The sequence below is a fragment of the Chiloscyllium punctatum genome, chromosome 48 (genome assembly GCF_047496795.1).
Source record: "Chiloscyllium punctatum isolate Juve2018m chromosome 48, sChiPun1.3, whole genome shotgun sequence".
Taxonomy (NCBI): Eukaryota; Metazoa; Chordata; class Chondrichthyes; order Orectolobiformes; family Hemiscylliidae; genus Chiloscyllium; species Chiloscyllium punctatum.
Genome location: NC_092786.1, coordinates 54,952,627 through 54,972,774, shown reverse-complemented (window position 1 = coordinate 54,972,774; position 20,148 = coordinate 54,952,627). Strand labels below are relative to the sequence as shown.

General features: G+C 38.6%; 1 protein-coding gene across 1 annotated transcript in view; it reads left to right on the top strand.

Annotated features, from left to right (window-relative positions):
• Positions 1–20,148, top strand: part of iqch (IQ motif containing H) — a 178,285-nt gene that overhangs the window by 55,851 nt on the left and 102,286 nt on the right. Inside the window, exons 10-13 of the mRNA XM_072565275.1 lie at positions 7,564–8,115; positions 8,760–8,826; positions 9,531–9,614; positions 15,119–15,294. Of these exons, the coding sequence (XP_072421376.1) occupies positions 7,564–8,115; positions 8,760–8,826; positions 9,531–9,614; positions 15,119–15,294 (879 nt within the window). The remainder of the gene's footprint in view (positions 1–7,563; positions 8,116–8,759; positions 8,827–9,530; positions 9,615–15,118; positions 15,295–20,148) is intronic.

The following is a 20,148-nucleotide window of genomic DNA, read 5'->3' as shown; positions in this document are numbered from 1 at the left end:
GAGTCAACGTTTTGAGCATAAGCTCTTCATCAGATATGTGGGGGGAGCCCACGGGGGCTGAGAGATAAATGGGAGGAGGATGGGGCTGGGGAGTGGTAACTAGAAATGCAATAGGCAGATGAAGGTGGAGTGTGATGGTGATAGGGTGGAGCAGGTTGGTGGGAACAAAGATGAACAGTTCAAGAGGGCAGTGCTGAGTTGGAGGGTTAGACCTGGGATAAGATGGGGGGAGGGGAGATGAGGAAACTGGTAAAATCGACATTGATTCTGTGTGGGTCCCAAGATGGAAGATGAAGTGTTCTTCCTCCAGTTGTCCCGCACCTCCGCCCTTGAACTCCACCCCTCCAACCGCAACAAGGATAGAACCCCCCACCCAGTCCCATTTACCACCTCACTAATCTCTGGATACAACACAACATCCTCCATCAGTTCTGCCACCTACAGTCCGATCCCACCAACCCACCCTCCACTCCTGGCACCTTCCCCTGCCACCACAAAAGGTGAAGCCTGGGCCCCCCCTAATGACCCCCCCTCCACAATCGAAGGTCCAAAGGGATCCTTCCACATCTGGCAGAGATTTTCCTGCACCTCCACACGCGTCATGTACTGTGTCCATTGCTCTACATTAGGGAGACAGGAAGTTAACTTGCAGAATGTTTCAGAGAACATCTCCAGGACACACGCACTAAACAACTCCACCGCGCTGTGGGCTGACCACTTCAACTCCCTCTCCCACTCCACCAAAGACATGCAATTTCTGGGCCTCCTCCAGTGCCAAGTTCTAGCCACCCAACGACGGGCGGAAGAACACCTCATCTTCCACCTTGGGACCTTCCAACCACATAGAATCAATGTCGATTTCACCAGTTCCCTGATCTCCCCTCCCTTCATGTTATCCCAGATCAAACCCTCCAACCCGGCACCACCCTCTTGAACCATCCTACTTGTCCATCTTCCTTCTGACCTATCTGCTTCACCCTCCTCTCCGACCTATCACCATCATCCCCCACCTCCATCTATCACATTCCGAGCTACCACACCCTAGCCCCACCCCCCTCACAATTTTCTCTCCGGTCCCTTGGAACCCCACCCCCCACCCCCCCCCCCCCCCACCCAACCCCTCCACTATGCTGATGAAGAGCTTATGCTTGAAATGTCGACTCTCCTGCTCCTCGGATGCTGCCTGACCAGCTCTTCTTTTCCAGTGCCACACCTTTTGACTCTGATCTCCAGCATCAGCAGTCCTCACTTTCTCTTATTCACCAATGTCAACTGACTCACTTCCTAATGGACGCTGTCCCAACATAAAACAACTATAACATTCAACAGGTAGTGCCCTGAAAATTGTAGGGAAAAGACGGATAGTCTCCAGCACTGCAGAGTTTATCATAAGCTTCCCGTGGCCCAATGCTGGGCAACTGGATTACTTGCTATACGGTAGTGATAAATCTCTTTAAATTTGTGCAACCTGTGATCCTGTGATATATGATTTAGGAGAATACTAGGCATATGTGTACTGTGCACGTCCTCCTCATTGTTTCCCCTAACATCAATTACTGCTCTTGTTAAGAAAGAACCCAACTGTTACATTTGTGTTTATTGTTATGAGGCTTCAAGGTACACTTCTACCCTCTGGGCTCAAGATAACAAACTTCGGCCACTGTCACTCCAGGATCACCCTCCAGTAATGAGCTCTCCATGAACCTAACCTGCAGGCTAGCCAAAATCAGCTCAGCATGAACATCTACGAAGCATCATACAAAGCTATATAAACCAAAATCTGGCAGGATCAGTTCACAGTCTTTGCTGTTAGTTGACCTCAAACAAAATTCTAAATTGGGCTCTAACCTTGTGCTCCTTGGGCCAAGGAGTGAATATAATCTAAATTCCTGTTGTGGATTTCTATTAAGTGAAGACTTCTGGAAAAAAAACCCACAGGTGAACATGGGATTTAGGGTTAGTTAGTAATATCACTGCTGTATCCTACCTTAACAAAAGGAAGGAAGGTGTGCTGTGATATTATTCGAAAGCAATTAGCTTGCTAAAAATGTTTAGGTCCACGTGAGAATAGCTATTTGAACAGGATAATATACACCTGTTTGTATCCTCCTCAGCAGACCAAAAGTAAGATAAAATCTGTCCCTCATACCATTCACAAATCAGCAATACAAAAAAGAACTTAATTTCTGCGATGATAATAAAGATTGACTTCTTTTTATTTTTCTTTACTTGGTAGATTGCTTTAAGGAACAGTAAATTCCTTCCCCAACCCCTTTCAAAAGTTGAGTTGCAGCAAAGTACCTCTGTAAATTTCAATTCAAGTTCTCATCAGATATCCTATTCAGCTGCTTTCTAGACATTGATGGTTGACCTTAAATCAACTACCTTATCTGAGAGTCATTAATTCAATGATGTTAGGAAAATTAGGAAACAGGGATAGAAAGTAACATCTAATAATCATCTAACACGCACGAGAATTCCTAGAAGCACGGCATTCCAACCAGAACTCTATCAACAAACACATCGAGTTAGACCCCATCTACTACCCCCTTAGAAAAGGAACAGAAAGTGACTTCACCACAGGAAATGACATCACCAATCCAAAGAAACCCAAACATATAAATAGAAAGCAGGAATTTTCAGCATTGCTTCGTCTGAGGCCCACTGAAGATGTTACCTAGTAGGGTAATGAAACGTCTGGAAATGAACCTTCCAGCTCAGTGAGCAAACCTACATCCAAAACCTCAACCTGAGGTACAAATCTTCTCAAAACTCGCTAATAATCATTCCAAATAAAGTAAAATACCATTAAAGACATCTAACGCAAATAACATATTTTAAGACTTTTGTAGACTACACAACCACAGGAGCAATATGCAGTTGTGAGATTCCTGTAAATGTTACAGTCTGAAACAATTACCATCTTCTCATCATTCAGCTTGTTTTCTAGTATTACTGACTCTGACATTTGCCCTTTCCAAATTTCTTTTCTATTACTGACGTATATATACAGCTTGAGAGGATGGATCAGGCAGCATGGCGTAGGTAAGATCAGGAATGTATTGTGACATGGTGGAGATAACTATGGTACTGTCATGCCTATTTGTTAGAAAGCAAGGCAGAGACATTCTTTGTCATGTTTTGTCTGGAAAATGATTATTTTGCCACTAAACAATATACAATAATAGGAATTGATGCAGTATTATTTGAATTACAATGATATCACTAACACTGTGGAAGGGCAGCGTTTGTTTGACTGGAAGACAGATGTTAAGAATGGACCTTAGGGTATTTATTAAATTGTCTCCTATTCATAGAAGCTTTTTTCATCAAAAATATATTATCACATTAACTAGTGAATTGCTGACTAATGGATTTAATGGGTTTTCCTAGTGCTTTACATTGCATAAAATGATGTTTAAAAATTAATTACTAATTGATGCGGTTGACGTTCCAATTTCCTGCTTCCTAGCATAAAGTAACTCAAGAACTAAATAGAAAATCAGCTAAGTGTTATTTAAACAATGAGACATGTAATTATGCAAAGATTTTCCTTTTTTCTATCTGGCATTATTATAGGAGCTAGCTCAGAGGTTGTAAAGCTGAACCCAGCATTAAACCTCAGTCACAATGAATGGGAATTGAGTGTTTGATTTAAAACCCAGGCTAGGCTCATTATCAGTATTTTAATTTATTGTATGCCTTACGCTGTAGAAAAAGTTTACTGTAAATCAATAAGTAGGAAGGGTTTAACAAGGTTTACAAGAAATGTTTCAGTGTTGGGATGATGGGATGAGTGATTAGAAGCACATTAGGAAGCAATGATTTTTGAATGTTACATGTTTAGAAAGTACTTTCAAGTTATTTACTTCAAACTGTACAATCACTTGTTGTGATGATTCCAGGAATATCAACATTGAAAAATAATGGGAAAGTAGAAAGCTAATAGCTTTCCTGTTATCCATTATGATTTCTGACTCACCATTATTGTTTCTTTAAATTTTCTTTGTGCTGCTGAAAATTTATTTGCATGGTTTTTATGACTGAAGTGTCATTTCAGACAAACCGTACCTCCACAGTGGGGATGCATTATGGAGTATAGTCTTCACTCAACCACAGCAACATGTGTCCTGATGACCTCCTTCGGAAAAATCTTAGGGGTTATGAGTGGTGATAATATCACCGTCTTTTGAGCGTGATCATTGGGGAATATGAAGAAATTAATCAAAAAAAAAAGGTGCTACTAGTCTCAGAAAAACATAATTGAAATATGTTTCTAAATCAGTTAGCTGTGCTTTATTGGAGAACATTGAGCAGTTTGTATCAAATGCTTGCCACGCCCATTTCCCCCCCTCTTCCCTTCTTTGTACAAGACATTGATTCAAGCGTGTCATTGTAGTTCAGTTAATATCAGCAATCCCCTATCAGTTTTAGATGGAGGGAAGAAGATTCTTTCATTAAATTAATTTCAATTAGTTAATTTCATTTTGTTCATAAGGGATAGCTGAATGTGACAGCCATTTTGCAATGTAGCAGTAACACCAACTCCTTATATATACAGCAATTTGGAACTTTTCTAAGAGGCATACTAAAAGATGACTTAAATACTACTTTTCCTCCAAAAGGAGTTCTTACATGTCTTCACATCTGAATGTTGAATGTGGAGATAAGTTGGTTTTCTGTGTGAAAAAGAGAAGAAAAGACAGAAGGGCTGGCATCCTGGTTATGCAAATTTCCAAGCAGCCAGTTGGAATGTAGAATTGGCCATATTCTCTGGAGCATGCTCACCAGCAGTTTATTTAATGAGTAGCTGAGCCCTATTGGCTAAGAAGATAGCAAAGTCAGTGCAAGATCTAGTTAGTTGTATTCAACATTCCTAGCTGGGGAAACAGAAACCATCCAAGGTTTCTGCTTTTGATCAATATCTGACAACCCTTTTCTGGAAGTGAGCGTGCATAATTACCGTGTGAGCCAGGGTTTGGCTAAACTATGGTAGTCAGTGAATAATCTGTAGTTAATCACTATCTATGTTAAAACATGTGTAATATTTACTTGCACAAGGTTTTAAAGAGAAATTGATGCCATGTGGTATTATCTTTTGGAAAGAATAGGGCCTTTTGGGAGAGGACTAGGGAAAATTTGGAAAATTATTGACAGAGACAATTTAGTAATCATAAACAGCAGGTAGCTGTTAAGTGGAGTAGAAACCAAAAAGGCAAAGGTGTAATGATAGTGTTCCCACCTCTTAGCCACCTCAATTTCCAACGGCTCTGGAGATGTATCATAATATTTCTGAACTGGTTCATTAAGAAAAGAAATCTTAATAACCAGTTGGTGAAGGGGAAAAAACTGCAAAGAGGCAAAGGATCATCCAGTTGATGGGTTATGATATTTCTGGATTGCTGCTAAAATTTTATTTGGGAGAATTGGATTTTACACAAGTATTTTGTATTGTTTTGCATACACTTTGAGAAACGCAGAGGTGTCAATTTTTGTTATGAAAATTAAATTCTGTGAATTTACATTGGGAGCTGTATTGAACATCGCAAATGCTATATTGTTTTACTTCTCTACCATCATTTAATTTCCTCCAGTTGCATTTTAAATGTAAGTTTTTCTGGATGTTTTTTCCCCAGTCGAGGTGAAGGATTGCAGAGTGAGGCATAGCGCAGTTGTTTATTTTGGCAGAAATGTTTTGGTTTCTTCCTTAGTTAATGACTCACTCATGAAACAGTGGTAATGTGTGACTTTGGAACTTTCAAGTTTTGAGAATGCATTTTGTTAGTAAGCCAAAAAATTGCTGAGAAAAGTAAAAATATCTTGTTTCTCCAGAAATGGTAAATTTCATCCTAGCTTCCTTCCTGTTGTCAGCATGAAGCACTTTGTGACAATTATATTAGGCAGTGATTGCACACTGAAGTTCATTCAAGTCCATCCCTCTGACGATCATCTTATTGCCTCAGTGTGAACCTCACCTCGCTGTAAAGTAGAGCTCTTAGTTTTTTAAAAATCATTTATGCCCAATTATAGCTAGTTCACTGGCTTTTTGTATTACAATTATTCTGTTACAAAAATCCATTTTTATAGGGATTGGAGTAGACCATTCAACACATTATGCTTATGTAATTAATTTAGAGTCATAGAGTCATACAGCATGGAAACAGACCCTTTGGTCCAATCAGTCCATGCTGACCATGTTCCCAAACTAAACTAAACCCGCCTGCGCTTGGCCCATATCCCTACAAACATTTCTTTTCATGAACTCATCTAAATGTCTTTCGAACATTGCAATTATACCTGCATACACAACTTCCTCTGGAAGTTCATTCTACACCCGAACTACTCTCTGTGTAAAAGAAAATTGCTCTTCATGTCTTTTTTTAAATCTTTTTCCTCTCACCTTAAAAGTATGCCTCCTTGGCTTGAAATCCTCTTAGGAAAAGACACCTGCCATTCACTTTATCTATACCCCTCAATTTTATAAACCTGTATAAGGTCACCTCTCAAAAAAGTCCCAGCCTCTCCTTATAACTCAAACCCTCCATTCCCAGCAACATCTCTGTCTTCCTGATTTTGTCTTTGCACTCAGCAGAGTTTGAATCCAGGATGACAATGTCATAACCCATTCAATACCCTAGCCCTCTAGTCTCATCATCTCGGTTTCATCCGTTACCCCCATATGTGATGGGACACCCCTTCCTCAGGCACAGCCACTTGGCCCAGCTAATGGGATGGAGTGAAGTTAGGCTGGGATAGCGGGGAAGGAAATGTTCTTAACTAATACTGCGAGAGCAAATATTTACAACAAACTCCATTGCCAGCTATAATTAAGAGGACTTCTCCGATGTTTAATATAAATTAGCAGACGATTGACAGCTGTCAAACCAAAATACGGCAAAGAACTGCAAATGCTGGAAATCAAACAAAAACAGTGTGCTGGAGATAGCAGCAGTAGAAAGAACAACAGAGTTAACTGTTTGAATCCAGTGACTGAGCTTTAACAAAGGGTCATTATATTCAAAATGTAAACTCTGTTGCTCTCGCTACAAATGCTGGCAGATCTGCTGAATTTCTCTACTATTTACTCGTTTAATTCACAAACCTTGTTTGTTTATGTGATGCGTCAGAGAAGGCAAATACATGCAATACAGATGGACAAAACTAATGCAGTTCCAATTGCCTAGAAAGTGAAGTGGAAACAAATAAAGAAGTAAACAGTGGGCTGTGCAACGCTGCAACATTTCACCTGAGTTCTTGTCCTGTCAAATATTCTGACATATGATCAGTAAGGCAGGTATTTGGAGAGTGATTCTACAGGTTTCTCTAAACATTTTTTATAGATATGTTTAGTTAAATGCAGAGTGAATATATCTTTTTTTAACTTATATGCTTTACCGCAAGCACAAATTATCTGTGTCTAGGTTAACATTTTTGATGCATCAGTGGAAAACTTAAAAGTCAATTGTATGCTAAAGGTTTGTGGTAAATGATAAAACAATAGTTTGTCAATTTATTCATAAATGTGTTAAAAACTGACTTTAATGTAACATTTTATTTTTACAGCATTTTCAAGTGTTGCCAATTCATCGGACCCAAGAATTTTCAGAAACTTTCTATGTTACAATTTTCAATGGCAATATAGATTATACTGCTCCAGACGTCCTGGCTTTCAAGCACCATTACCAGTTATACTGGGGACACATCTTGTCCTTTCTGGAATATCTTGGGAGGAAACTAAGACAGTACGATGTGCCAGTTGCCATTGTGGAAGGTCAGAAGTTGGCAGAGATTTCAGCTATCTTTGAACTTAATTCACAGCCCAACTGGAAGGATCTGCTTCCTGTGGTGAAAAATAAAGAATTGGTGGAAGAGATCATCAAGCGTCCAGGCCAGCAGTACAAAGGGCCAGATGGCTTGGAAATCGCTGCTACAAAAATCCAGGCTATCTGGAGGCAGTACCAATGCAAGACCAAGTACCTCATAACTCGCCGCCAGAAGTGGGCAGCAGGTGTTATTTCCATCTCGTGGCTCATGCGCGCTCAAAGGGTGCGGGTGAAAAAGACCCTAAAGCAGTCACGTCAGAGACACCTGGAAAATTTTCGCAGCAGGGCCAAGGTGTGTGGAGCTGCCAGCTGTTCCGCCAGCCCTCATTCTCCAAATATCTCCGCCTGAGTGCTCCTGTAAAGCTGTTCCCACATTGCCTTTCCCTGCACTTGTCTGAGAATCATATTTCATCCATCATCAGAGATGCAGCCGTTGAGGCTGCAAAGTCTGTCACTGATTTTTTTTTTTGCCTGAAAGAATGGCTGTGCCTTTTCACCACTTTTGGTCTGAAAATTTACATTATCAGGAAAGTAAAATTTCAAGTTTCCTACCTGTACTCACTGTATGGCTCTCTGAATTCGTTTGAAAAGCTCCCTCTCCAGCTACGGCATGCTCAGTACTTTATTGTACTGTATTTACTTTTTGCAGACAAGTGTGTTAATTAATGCTTACTTCACTTATGTTTAGTTTCTTTTTAATTCATATTCCATTAATTAAGCAAAGCACACTCCACAATCTCTCTGCTTGGAATACTACTAGTGCATCATGTAGCGCTAATTAAATTAATTGGGGAAGATGTTTTAAGTATGTAATTAAATCAATTAATATAATTTATGCCTGGCTTGGTCTGACTGACTAAAGTGGAGCAGCTGAAGTTTAACTTGATGAATCTATTACAGCTTCTGTCACTGATCAATGCTCTTCTTGATTCCTAGCATCTGGCAGCCAACTGGAATCGCATCAAGGCCTCCAGGAGAACTATTATCCACATCCCATCATTAGGTATTGCACTTTTTTTTTGCCTGCAGATTCATCCACAACCTCTATTACCCACCACATTACAGGTCCTTGATTGAGTTCAGGAAGCCCCCTTGTTTTGTTTCAAATTGGTCTCGGTAGGAAGATGTTCTTCAGATGATGAGAGTAATAACACAAGCCCTTTCTCAAAACAGCATTTAATTTCAGGATTAAGCAAATAAAGTCATTACACGGGCCCTATTCGGATGAGAGGTGATTTGCTGTAATTCACTTTCATTTGTATGAAATGGAAGCTGAAAGGCTGTGCTGAAATAGCAGATAATGTTTTCTATCTATCTTTAATGATATGAGAATTCAGGCTCTTGCTTGTTGTCGTGTTAAATCAATAAGTGGGGAATCTCACTATATGTTGGATTTAATCAAATGTGCAGTCAAAATGATAAGCTACATTGTCTGGAATTATTTAGTTCTAATTACTGTCAGATGGGAATCTTTATTTGCACTTAAGGCAAGGGGGTTCTGGTGCTGACAAAAGGAATGCTGTGCCACGCTAAATAATTAAGACACTGAATAGTGGGCTCTGTACTTAAATAATCTGCAGCTTTGAGTAAATTAGCACAAGCCTAGCGAAATAATTACATTTTATTAATTCGGAGAATGGAAAGTCTTTAGGTTCAACAAACGCTCATTCCCCATGTATGTGGGATCTTTTGCTCTGTGTTTCCTAGGGTATGCCCAGTCATTGCGATCATCTGTGCCCAATATAGATACTCAACAGAACCTACAGATGGGAAGGTTATGTGACATCAGGGGTGAGTGCTGTCATTGCCCAGCATTTGTAACAATAGTTTTGACTAATTACTCGTATGTTCAAGGACAAAGTACCTTTATGACAGTGACTTTCCTTTAAAGTATTTTACAAATTTTATAATAATGAGATATATAAGCTTTGTAACAATCATCTTTCCACAGAGATTTTTAAAAAATGGTGGAAATCAAAAATAAATATAGCAAACCTGTCAGTATCCAAGATCAGAAACTATTTCACATTTTGGGTACAAATTCTGTCTGGTGTGTACTAATGCCAATTTTTGTTTTAATTTTGAAATCCCCAATTGTATATTATAGTAAATGTCTGTGTATGCAGTTGTATTTTATTTCACAAATAGTATGATGCCCTGATCCAGTTAAAGTCTGTTGTAAGTTATGCAATAATTCTAACATTGGTCCATATGGAAAATTGGCAGAAGGCAGAGACAGCAGAGAAATATTCTTAATGGACTCTTGGGCTTCTCTGAATTGGTAAATGCCTTATCATTCAGAGGTCTTTACTGAGTTATCTCTGTGCACACATGCAGCCATAATGCTGATGATTTCTGTGAGATGGGACTGTTTAATAATTGCACACATGTTGTTAACATAAAAATCTCAATTTTAGGCCAGAAAATGCAATATTGTGTTGATGGTTCAACATCAAGCTAAGTGTCAGCCCTGGCTCAGTAGTAGTAGTACCCTCATATGAGCCAGAAAATCATTGGTTCAAGCATCACTCCAGAGACTTGAATACTAATCTAGACTGACATTTCAGTGCAGTAACTGAAGCACTGCTGCATAGTCTGAGATGCTTTCCTTTATATGAGACATAATATTTAAATCCCACACTTGGACATAAAAGTTTCCAAGACACCTGTTCTGCATGGTGTCCAGGCCAACATTTACCACTAATCCAACATTTCAAACAATTGATCTGGGTCATTTATTTAATTGTTGTTTGTGGAGCTTTTCTACAAATACACCGATTGTGTTTCCTACTAGATAGCAATGACTACATTTCAAAAATGCCTGAGAAGCTATAAAGTGTTTAGATGTCCTGAGGTCTTGATTGGAAGTATGGACATTAAAGTTTCCTTTTCCCTGTTTAATTCAGATTGTTTCAGTAAATACACTACACATACTTAGCTGGGGTGTGGAACAAATTTGGACAGCTCTTTGAAAGAGTTAATGTAAGAATGACAGGATGAGTAGCTTCCCTCTATGCTATGACATTTTACCATTGTGGATTCTTTTTACTCTATAAAATTATATTTGAAGAAATTGTGTTAATACAAGTTAATAACATACTCAATGCTGTATTTTTCCTTTAAATATTGCAAGCATTTACATTAATATTTTCCCTCCAATTTTTGTTAGAGTTTTTTTCTCCACGAATTCCTCCTTTTTATTGTGTATTCCACAGACCAGAGACTGGCTAACTTAGGCTCCGAATTTTAGCACAACTGGTCACAAGGAGGTGTCTCGGAATAGCTGGGTGACCAGATTATCCAATATGCACACTACAACCTCTCATTACAATCCATGGGAGACCTTAACTAGAATATCCTCAATTTAATCCCTACGTTGATCTTCACCAGATGGAGGTCAATCTTCAAAATGACATTGAGGAAGAAGGGGAAAAGTCATTGCAGGATCCCTGCATTAATGCTGACCAGTGGTTGCAGTTGGAATATATAATGCAGACAATAGCCAAAAGCAGGATCAGATTAGGCTTACGTGTGATTTTCAAGGTTTAAGAGAATGATTTGATTTTTCTTTTAAGAATTAAAAAATGCACTCCATAATGTGAGACTGATGACCTCTGTATTTCTATGTAGTAGCGAAATTGAACAGAAATATGTTAAAAGACCTTTTTAATATTTATTAAGTCATGCGAAATTAAACTAAGTTAAAATCACCGAATCAGTGCTGCAGTGTCCTGAAAAGCAATTGAGAACTTGGCCGGTGATTTTTAATTTCTTTATGATTTACTTTCCACACTAACAACTTAGAATGTAAAATTGTTAAGGTTATGAAAGGAAAAAAAATTCTCATTTCATAGCATGAAATTGTGAAAATAATTCTGTCTTCAGAACAGCCACAGTACACAAATTGATTCTCTCGTTCAAAACTCAGTCCTTTTCATGCTGTGCCAGTTGTAGTGACCTACATTAACTATGCGAAGACGCCAGGAAAAAAAAACAATTTTTAAAAAATATATAGTTGTACTTGGGATGAAGTTCCTTGAAATTAAATTGCTTTATTTGAAAAATATACCTTCTATTTGAAGTTTCTCATTTTCAGAAAAAAATGCACAGAATCACATGAATAACAATGAGATCAGTGCTTTGGTAACATTAATAAGAGTGCAGTGTGTGGGGAGAACTGCACAAAAGTAATGGATTAGATATCCTTGAATTGGTGAGTAAGATCCCTGCAAGGGATTAACCTGTTACAATGTACTAAGAAGGCAGCAAAAATCAACTTGACCAGTAGAATAAAGCTAGATTCAGAGGGGTGATGAAACCAGCAAGGCTCTCAAAAGCACAAGGCTAACAATAAGGCAAAACAATTATTTCTGTCATTTTTTTCCAAGTTTAATTAGGGACTAATAATTGACCAAATGTCCTAAATCTACTGGCTGATACTAAATAAAGTACAGTTGTTGAGACAAATTGTATAGTACCAAGTCAAGATAGTGTGGAGCTTTGGTGGTAACTTGCACATAGCAGTGTTCCCATACATTTGTTGCCATTGTTTTTCTAGTTGGTAGATGTAGTAAGTTTTGAAGTTGCTACAGAAGGACATGTAAACAAGGAACAAAAGTAAGCCACTCAGCCCTTCAAGTCTACTCCACCATACAATAGGATCACGGCTGATCTGGTTTTATCTTCAATTCTACATTTCTACATATCCCCAATAATCTTTCATCCCCTTGGTTATTAAGAATGTACCCACCCCACCTTCAAAATATTTATATTTTGCATCCACTTCTTGAGGAAGAGAATTCCAAACCCCTGAGAAAAAAAAATTCCTCATCCCTGTTTTAAATGAGCGTTTTCTTATTTTTAAACTCTGAGCCCTAGTTCTAGATTCTCTGATAAGAGGAAACACTCTTGCAACATCCGCTCAGTCAAGTCCGCTAAGGATCTTAAATATTTCAATCAAATCACCTCTGACTCTCCTAAACTCCAGACAATACAGGCTTAGTCTGTCTAGCCTTTCCTCATAAGGTAATCTGCTTGTTCCAGGTATTAGTATAGCAAACCTCAGGACTGCTTCCAATGCATTAACATCCTTGATGAGTTTCTGCAGTGCATCTTACAGGTGGTATATTTTGCTGCAACTGTGTTAATAATGCATGGTGTGAATGTTGAAAGTTGTGATTTGCAGTGTGGTGCCAATCAAGCAAGATGCCTTCTCCTGTATGCTATTGAGTTTCTTGAAGCTGCATTCTTCTAGGCAAGTTTTGTCACACTCTTGACTGGTACTCTTTAAATGGTGGATGGACTTTGACAGTCAAGAAGTGAGTTACTCAGTTTAGAATTTCCAGCATTTAACCTGCTTTTGTAATTCATTATTTATATCGTTGATGCAGTTCAGTTTTTGTTTTGCTAAAGGCAGCCCCTAGGCTATTGGTAGTGAGATATTCAGTAATAGCAATACCACTCAATGTCAGTGGGATATAGTTAGAGGTGGTCATTTTCTGAAACTTGTATGTTGTGACTGTTACTTGCCAATTATAAATCCAAGCCTCAAGGTTGTTCAATTCTTGCTACAAATGGATTTGTACTGCTTCAGTTTTTGAGGAATTATGAATGATATTGAACACAGTACAATCATCAGTGAATTGCTTCAACTCTGACCTAATGATGGAAGGAAAGTTTTAATGAAGCAGCTCACAATGGTTGGACCTAGAACACTGCCTTGAGGAAGTCCTGCAGTAATGTCCTGGAAGTGTGATAACTGACCTCTGACAACCACAACCATCTCCTATGTGTTAGATATGAAACCACCCAGTGGAAAGCTTCTGCCAGATTCTTGTTGTCCAATTTCCCTTGATGTTAAGGAAACCTCTGCTCACCTCTGAAGTTCAGCTGTTTTGTCCTTATTTTTACCAAGACTGCAAAGATTTCAGAAACTGAGACGTCCTAGCAGAACCCAAACAGAGCAGGTTATTACGTGTGTAAATGCCACAGGAGAGCACTGTTGACAGCAGCTACAGTTGCTCTTCTCAATAAATATTAGTTCAGTATCTTAATAAGATTTTGCTCCCTTGATAAATGCTTGAACACAAACAGATTTAGGATTTAAAACTGTCTAACTTCTGGAGTTTACTGAGAAAAAATGTTTTCTGAAGAAGGCAATAGATTTTGTTATACATGAACAAAATTTCAAGAGGTCAAATGTGTAAATGTCATGAAGCTGGATTAGAGGGTTGTAGATAACTGTAGCAGAGAGCACAAACATAGCTCAACTTTCATTTTGACATTGTGTTTGTACGTTTAGATTTCCAACATGACTTCTTAAGCCACATTCATGATAGAACCCACCCCTATGTTGCAATGTAATTAGACCCAAGCTGCCAGTGAAGGCACTATATGACTTTGCAGACAAGATAGTATAAGTGAAAGTTTGTGCAGCAAAAGTGACCAAACATTTTACTGGGCCATTTAGTGGAGTCTTTTGTGTCATAAATAAAATTTAATGAATGTTCTTTTTTAATTTGCACAGATGCCAGCAGTTTTTAGTGTTCTGCTGTACAATTTAATCCATCAATTGACAATATTAAGAAAAGCCCTTTCAAATTGTTAAGCCCATAAATTTCAAATAAAGCAAACTAGCAAATAAGTATAAAATTGGAAAATGAGATGTATAGGCTTGGTCGTTTGACCGTGATAAATTATCCATAGCATCCAGGGATGTGAAGGCTATGTGGATTAACCAATAGCAATTGCAGGGCTACAGGTTTATGGGAGGGGATGGATCTGGGTGGGATGCTCTTTAGAGAGTCATTGTGGACTTAATGGGCCGAATGGTCTGCATACACACTGTAGGGATTCTATGATTAAATGGGATGTTTTCCAGAGCTGACTGGCAAACATGCCCATGAGCTGTTTATTGGGCAAAACTTGTGTTTGAGTATAGAAGGATGACCACAAGTGATGTGGAGAGACTGCTTGCTATTTCATTCCAATCTGTCTTCTGATTTTAGGGGAATAAGAACACTGCAGCCTTTGGGATTGGAATTAATTAATGAATTAGTTAGTTAGTCTTAATTCCTTAAAGTGAAATTTACTGTGAAGATTTTTGGAAGCAATCAGGAGAACTCCACTTGCTGCCCAATGCAGTGCACCACACAAATAGCAAAAAAAAAAGCAAGGACCATAATGAATATTTATAAAATAAGTTTTACCATTTATTATAACATGTTCTTTATGCAGTGAGACAAATAACTTGTTTTACAAAGAAATAGTCTATAGTACATTTTGTTTCTCCTCAGATGACAATATAGATGTTATCTATGTTTGCCCCCTTTGGATTGGTAAGGATGTGACCCAATACTACATGAAACTACTTGGACTACAAGAAGCCATCAAAACAGGGCAACCTGAGAATGTAATGAACGTGGAGGATCGTCTCAAAGTCATGACTCCTGAGGCAATAAGCCGTTTTCCTGTAAGTTTCTTCATGAATTTGATTGAGCTTGGTAAGTGGGCAAAGTGTAGATTAAAACAGAAATCAAGGTTCATCACTGATGAACTTTGCATACTAACTAACCTTTATTTTCTGACTTTTTTCTCCTTGAAGGATGAATGTTTTCTGGCATTTCCTCTTCATCCTAGTCAAACCATACTGAGCAACATTCCCAAGTGGATGTTCTTCAATCAGGATACTACTAATAATACTCTGTAACTATCTGTGAGAGCAATTCTCCTTTGCCCCTCTGAGGTAGAACTGGTCACTTCAGAGCTTAAAGCACATCCCACTTCTTCATGGCATCAAAACAAAAATCAATGCTGTATATATTTGTAAACTAAAAATAAGGTTGCTAGTATATCACATGTATGTTTGCATGATCCCTCTTCCCTGTCTCGTTGGTGCATTGGCGATAGTATGCAAACTTCATTTTTTAATGACATGAAAATGGAATGTAGAGTGATACATGAAGAAAAATAAATTGGCCTTTGGAGCGGAGAAATATAGCAAACAATCATGGACATTGAATGGAAAATGCAGTGTCAGCATTATCTATGATATAAGAACACTGCAGTTATAAAAGTTTTGTTTTTTGGACATAATCAGAACTGTTTCTGCACGCAATCAAAAAATAATTCTGAGAATAAATTAGTTTTATTTGTACTTGCATGTGTTGACAATTGTGCGTACCACAGGAAGAAGCAGTGAGAAACGGAAATAAAAACAAAAAGTACTGGAAAATCTCTGCCGTTCTGGTAGCATCTATGAGGGAGTAATAATGTTAATGTTTCAAGTCTAATATGACTCTTCAGACTGCAGTATAATTGAATTGCAAAGATGGAGTTGTGGCAGCAAAGTGACAAAGTCTAGGAATATTTAAGTATATTTGACATTTGGGAACTATAAGCAAAAAAAGAAAAGGTAGGAAAAGCTATTAATTAAGAATGTGATCATGCAGGAGGATTTTAGATCAAAAGATCAAGATACAGAATTATTCTGGATGAAGCTAAGAAATATCAAGTAGCAGTAAACATTGATAGTAGTTATTTATACATCACTAAGCAGTAATAGTTATGTCGTACATGGTAAAATCATGAGATAGCGTATAGCAAGGGTAGTAGAACAGTAATCATGGAGAACTTCAATCTACATAGACATTGAGTAAACCTAATTAGTACTTATGCTGCAGAAGATGAATTCCCGGCATGTATTTGAGGTAGTTTTCTAGAAAAAATGTTGAATTACCAATCATAAAACACATTGCTTTAACTCTATTATTGTGAAATGTGAATTAGTAATCTAGTTGTAGAGGTGTCTTAAGAAGCAATGACAATAATATGTCAGAATTTTACATTAAGTTTGGAAGTGACATAGTTCAGTCTGAAACTAGGATTTTAACTCTAAACAAAACTACAAAGTATGAAGACCTTGTTGACTGTGGAGATTAAAACATATATGATATGTTGGCAGTGGCTAATATACATTCCTTGGAGGCACAAATATCCTACCAGGAAAGTAATCCAACCTCATGGCTAATAAGAGAAGTAACAGCTTGTGTTACATCAAAGGAAGGGCTTATAAAGCTGCTTAAAATAAATAATAAGCCTGAAAATTGGGACTATTTTAGAAGTCAGCAAAGGTGAGGATCAAGAAAGGATCAGTGCTGGATCCACTGCTTTTTGTCATTTATATAAATGATTTGGCTGTGAATATAGGAGGACTGATTAGTAAGTTTGCAGATGAAACCAAAATTAGAGGTGTAGTGGACAGCAAAGAAGGTTATCTCAGGGTACAATGGGATCTTGATCAGATGGGCCAATACTGATAATGTGTTGCTGGAAAAGTGCAGCAGGTCAGGCAGCATCCAAGGAGCAGGAGAATCGACATTTCGGGCATGAGCCCTTCTTTAGGAGTGGCTGATAGAGGTGAATTTAGATAAGTGTGAAGTGTGATATTTTGGTGAGGCAAATCAGGACTTGTACATTTAATGGGGAGTTTTGCTTAACAAAGAGACCTTGGGGTACAGGTTCATAGTTCTTTGAAAGTGGAGTTACAGGTAGACAGGGTAGTGAATAAGCCATTTTGATACACTTGCCTTTAATGGTCAATGCATTGAATATAGGAATTAGGAGGTTATGTTATGGCTGTACAGGACATTGGTGAAGCCGCTTTTAGAGTACTGCATATAATTCTGGTCTCCCTGCTATAGCAAAAACGTTATGAGACTTGAAAGGGTTCAGAAAAGATTTACAAAGATGTTGCCAAGGTTGAATGGTCTGAGCAATAGGGAGAGGCTGAACAGGCTGGGGCCGTTGTCCCCGGAACGTCGGAGGCTGAAGTTTATAAAATTATGAGGGACATGGATAGGGTGAATAGCCACGGTCTTTTTCCGAGGATAAGGGAACTCCAAAACAGAGGGCATAGATTTAAGGTGAGAGGGGGAAGATTTAAGAGGGACCTAAGGAGCAACCTTTTCACGTAGAGAGCATGTAAGGAATGAGCTGCTGGGGGAAGGAGTGGAGATTGATACAATTGCAACATTTAAAAAGCATCTGGATGGGTACACAAATAGGAAGGGTTTAAAGGTGTATAGGCCAAATGCTGGCAAATGGGTTTAGGATATCTGATCGGTATGGATGAGTTGGACCAAAGGTCTGTTTCCATGCTGTCCATCTCTATGACTCAGAAAAGATGGGAAAATAGAGTAAGAGGCCACATATTTTACCTTTTTGCACTATGAACTGAAATTGAAGGTAGACTACTTTACAGTTGAAATACCAAGAGAATTTTGCAACTTAGAAAAATCAAGTGATGCACATTTTTCGCTATGCAAAACAATGTCGCTTTTCGAAGCAGTGATATCATTACTTTGGGACAGGGATGAAGCAGAAGTTTTTAAGTTAAGGAAAGACTGCCAGACAACAACCCTTGGATTGGTTGAGCTGCAGTTTGCTACAAATCTGTAGCTGCAGGGCAGCCAGAGACATTCAGAGCCTGAAAACCGTACACATCTCTGTATCCCACTCCCTCACAGTATGGATGAAAAGAAAGCAAGACCAAGAAAACTTGAAAGAAAGAATTCTAACAAGAAAAGATCGAGGTCCATTGGATCAATAATGGAAGGTAAAAAAAAATGACCATTGCTTTAGTTACAACCTTGTGACATCAGTGACAAAAATGAAGAAATATTTAAGACAATTTCACCCACATTGTCGTCTAGACTTTTGATTTTCAGAATTGTGTTCCCTGCTTTTTGTTTTCATCCATAATATATGTGTCTAACGTCTATCTTCCATCTGCCTTGAGCAGGAATGATTGTGTGTGTGTGTTTAGTGATTTTAAATGAGAATAGTTTAAAAGTCGCATAATTATAGATTAGGAATCCTTTTCTTTGTCTGCCAGTAGTTGAATTTTCTTTTAGATTAGATTACCTACAGTGCGGAAACAGGCCCTTCGGCCTAACCAGTCCACACTGACCCTCCGAAGAGTAACCCACCCAGACCCATTTTTCCTCTGTCTAATGCACCTAGCACTATGGGCAATTTAGCATGGCCAATTCACCTAACCTGCACATCTTTGGACTGTGGAAGGAAACCAGAGCACCCGGAGAAAACCCACGCAGACACGGGGAGAATGTGCAAACTCCACACAGACAGTTCCCTGAGGCTGGAATCGAACCTGGGACCCTGGTGCTGTGAGGCAGCAGTGCTAACCACTGAGCCACCATGTTCTATTAATTGCAAAACTTTGTGTGAATTACTTTGTTCTGAATAACAGTCAGAACAGCAAACTGGTCATTCTAGTTGTTCAATTGAAATTCTATGTGTATTGTACTGGCTTGTGGAACAGTGGGTCACGATTATCCCCTATGAAATATGAAAGGATATGAATGTACATTTGCAAAAAGCATGAAACAAGCCGTAAAAGCTTCTATAGCTATGTGAAAAGGAAAAACAGCAAAAACGTTTGAACCCATTACAGATTACAAGAGAGTTTGTAATGAAACAAGAAAATGACTGAGAAATCTTTTTTAAAATTGTGACTGTCTTCACCAAGGAATATATTTTAAAAAACTATCGTTGTTTATATTTCAGATATTCAGCATCCATAGTACTTTAATTTTCATGAGATTTAAGAGATAATGCAAGGCTTTAGATGCTAGTCTAACAGGGCTAAGATCAAATCCAATGCAAGAAATAGGAATGAAAGTATCCTTTTCTCACTGACTGCAAATGATCTATGGAACCTGTATCTGCCAGTCTTGACCCAGTTACTGTTGAGTTACTGTTGTTGTTTAAAAACTGTGCTGCACAGAAGGAGGCTGTTCTGCTGCCAAATCTACTCAGGGCATTTGAAATGCCATCCACTTATTTCCACTTCACACTTAGCTCTGACTCACAGTTTCCAGGTTCAAATCTCACTGCACAAAATCATGGCAGTCCAGTGCAGTACTTTCTTTATTCATACAGTGGACATGGACTTTTCTGTCTGGGCCAGCATTTATTGCCCATCTGTAAATGCCCTTCAGAATGTGGTAGTGACAGCCTTCTTGATCCACCACAATCCATTTAATATAGGTATGCCAACAGTACTGATAGGGAGGAAGATCCAGAAGCTTCGCCCAGCGACAATGAAGGAATGGCAATGTATTGCCGAGTCAGGATGGTGTACAGCTTGGAGAGGAACTTGCAGATGATGGTATTTATCATGGTTTGAAAAGTGATGTCGAAGGAGTCTTTATGAATTTCTGAAGTGTATCTTGTGGATGGTACACACTTTTGCTACTATGCATTACCGGAGTATTTGTGAGTGCTCATCCAGTTAAGTTGGCTA